This window comes from Microtus ochrogaster, unplaced genomic scaffold (assembly GCF_000317375.1).
Source record: "Microtus ochrogaster isolate Prairie Vole_2 unplaced genomic scaffold, MicOch1.0 UNK16, whole genome shotgun sequence".
NCBI classification, from domain to species: domain Eukaryota; kingdom Metazoa; phylum Chordata; class Mammalia; order Rodentia; family Cricetidae; genus Microtus; species Microtus ochrogaster.
The window spans coordinates 595,079-596,348 of NW_004949114.1; the positions used below are offsets into that span (position 1 = coordinate 595,079).

At 48.2% G+C, this 1,270-nt stretch overlaps 1 protein-coding gene across 2 annotated transcripts in view; it reads left to right on the forward strand.

The window, feature by feature from the left end:
- Cnpy4 (canopy FGF signaling regulator 4) overlaps nt 1-1,253 on the forward strand; it is a 6,064-nt gene extending 4,811 nt beyond the window's left edge. For both annotated transcript variants that reach the window (XM_005367074.3, XM_005367075.2), the window contains exons 5-6: nt 616-733; nt 817-1,253. In XM_005367074.3, the coding sequence (XP_005367131.1) occupies nt 616-733; nt 817-944 (246 nt within the window). In that variant the 3' untranslated portion in view covers nt 945-1,253. The remainder of the gene's footprint in view (nt 1-615; nt 734-816) is intronic.
- Nucleotides 1,254-1,270: the final 17 nt, after the last annotated feature.

Genomic DNA, 1,270 nt, shown 5'->3' on the forward strand with positions numbered 1-1,270 from the left:
AGAGGTTAAGAGCATTGCCTGCTCTTCCAAAGGTCCTGAGTTCAATTCCCAGCAACCACATGGTGGCTCACAACCATCTGAAATGCGATCTGATGCCCTCTTCTGGCCTGCAGGTAGACACACAGACAGAATATTGTACACATAATAAATAAAAAAAATATTTTAAAAAAAGTTATATTGCAAGGCTGATAATATCTCTCACTGCTTACTGGGCGCCTAATATATTCTGGGTTCTGGGCCACACACTGCTGCCTTGTGTTACTCCCGTGTCCCAGGTGTGATTACCAGTTCCTACTTTACAGGCTGGAATTGGAGACATACTGAGTTTCTGAGACAGGATTGCACGTAGTCCAGGCTGGTCTGAAAACTCGCTATGTAGTTGAGAATGAGCTTAAATATATGACCCTTCTGCCTTCACCTCCCCACTGGGACTACAGACATGGCCACCTAGATGCGTAGATATACTGTGTACCAGAGAGTAATAGATCCTGGCAAATGTTGTATGAAGAGAATCACATATCTAGTAATACAGTCAATGGAGAAGGAAGACAGGGAATGAAGAGCAGAGGTCTTCCAAAGCCCATCTGAGCAGATCCTCTTCTTGCTCTTCCCCAGTGCGAAACAATGCTGGAGGAATTTGAAGATGTTGTGGGAGACTGGTATTTCCACCATCAGGAGCAGCCCCTGCAGCATTTTCTCTGCGAAGGTCATGTGCTTCCAGCCTCTGAGACTGGTAAGCGTAGAGGTTGGGCCTCTCCTCTCCTGCTTCCCACACCCCAGCATTACTACTGAATTGTCTGCTCTCATTCCACCTAGCTTGTCTACAGGAAACCTGGACTGGAAAGGAGAAGATCAGTGATGGGCAGGAGGAGGAAGAGGAGGAGGAAGAAGAGGAGATCACCAAGGCTTCAGGCAATTCCAAGCATGACCCAGAGGACCTTTGAGCCCCCAGGAGGGGTCATGGGGAGTTTTCTAAACTCACTCTCCTTTCCCCACGTCAAGGCTTGTAACCATCCTTTCCCTATGATCTTGGGCATCATCCTGGGGACCCAGAATGGCAACATGAGAGGAGAAAAAGGTGTAAGAAGCTGGGGCAAGTTTTGCCTTCAGAGATGAGCCACATGCCGCCACGTAATTGACCAAATGTGTGTGGTGACGGTGTTGTGCGGCGAACTCCTCGACCAGCGAGAAAGAACGACCACGACACGAGGATTCTTCTCAGATCACGCTTTACTGGAGTGCACTTGGTTGAGAGATAACATGAAGCGAA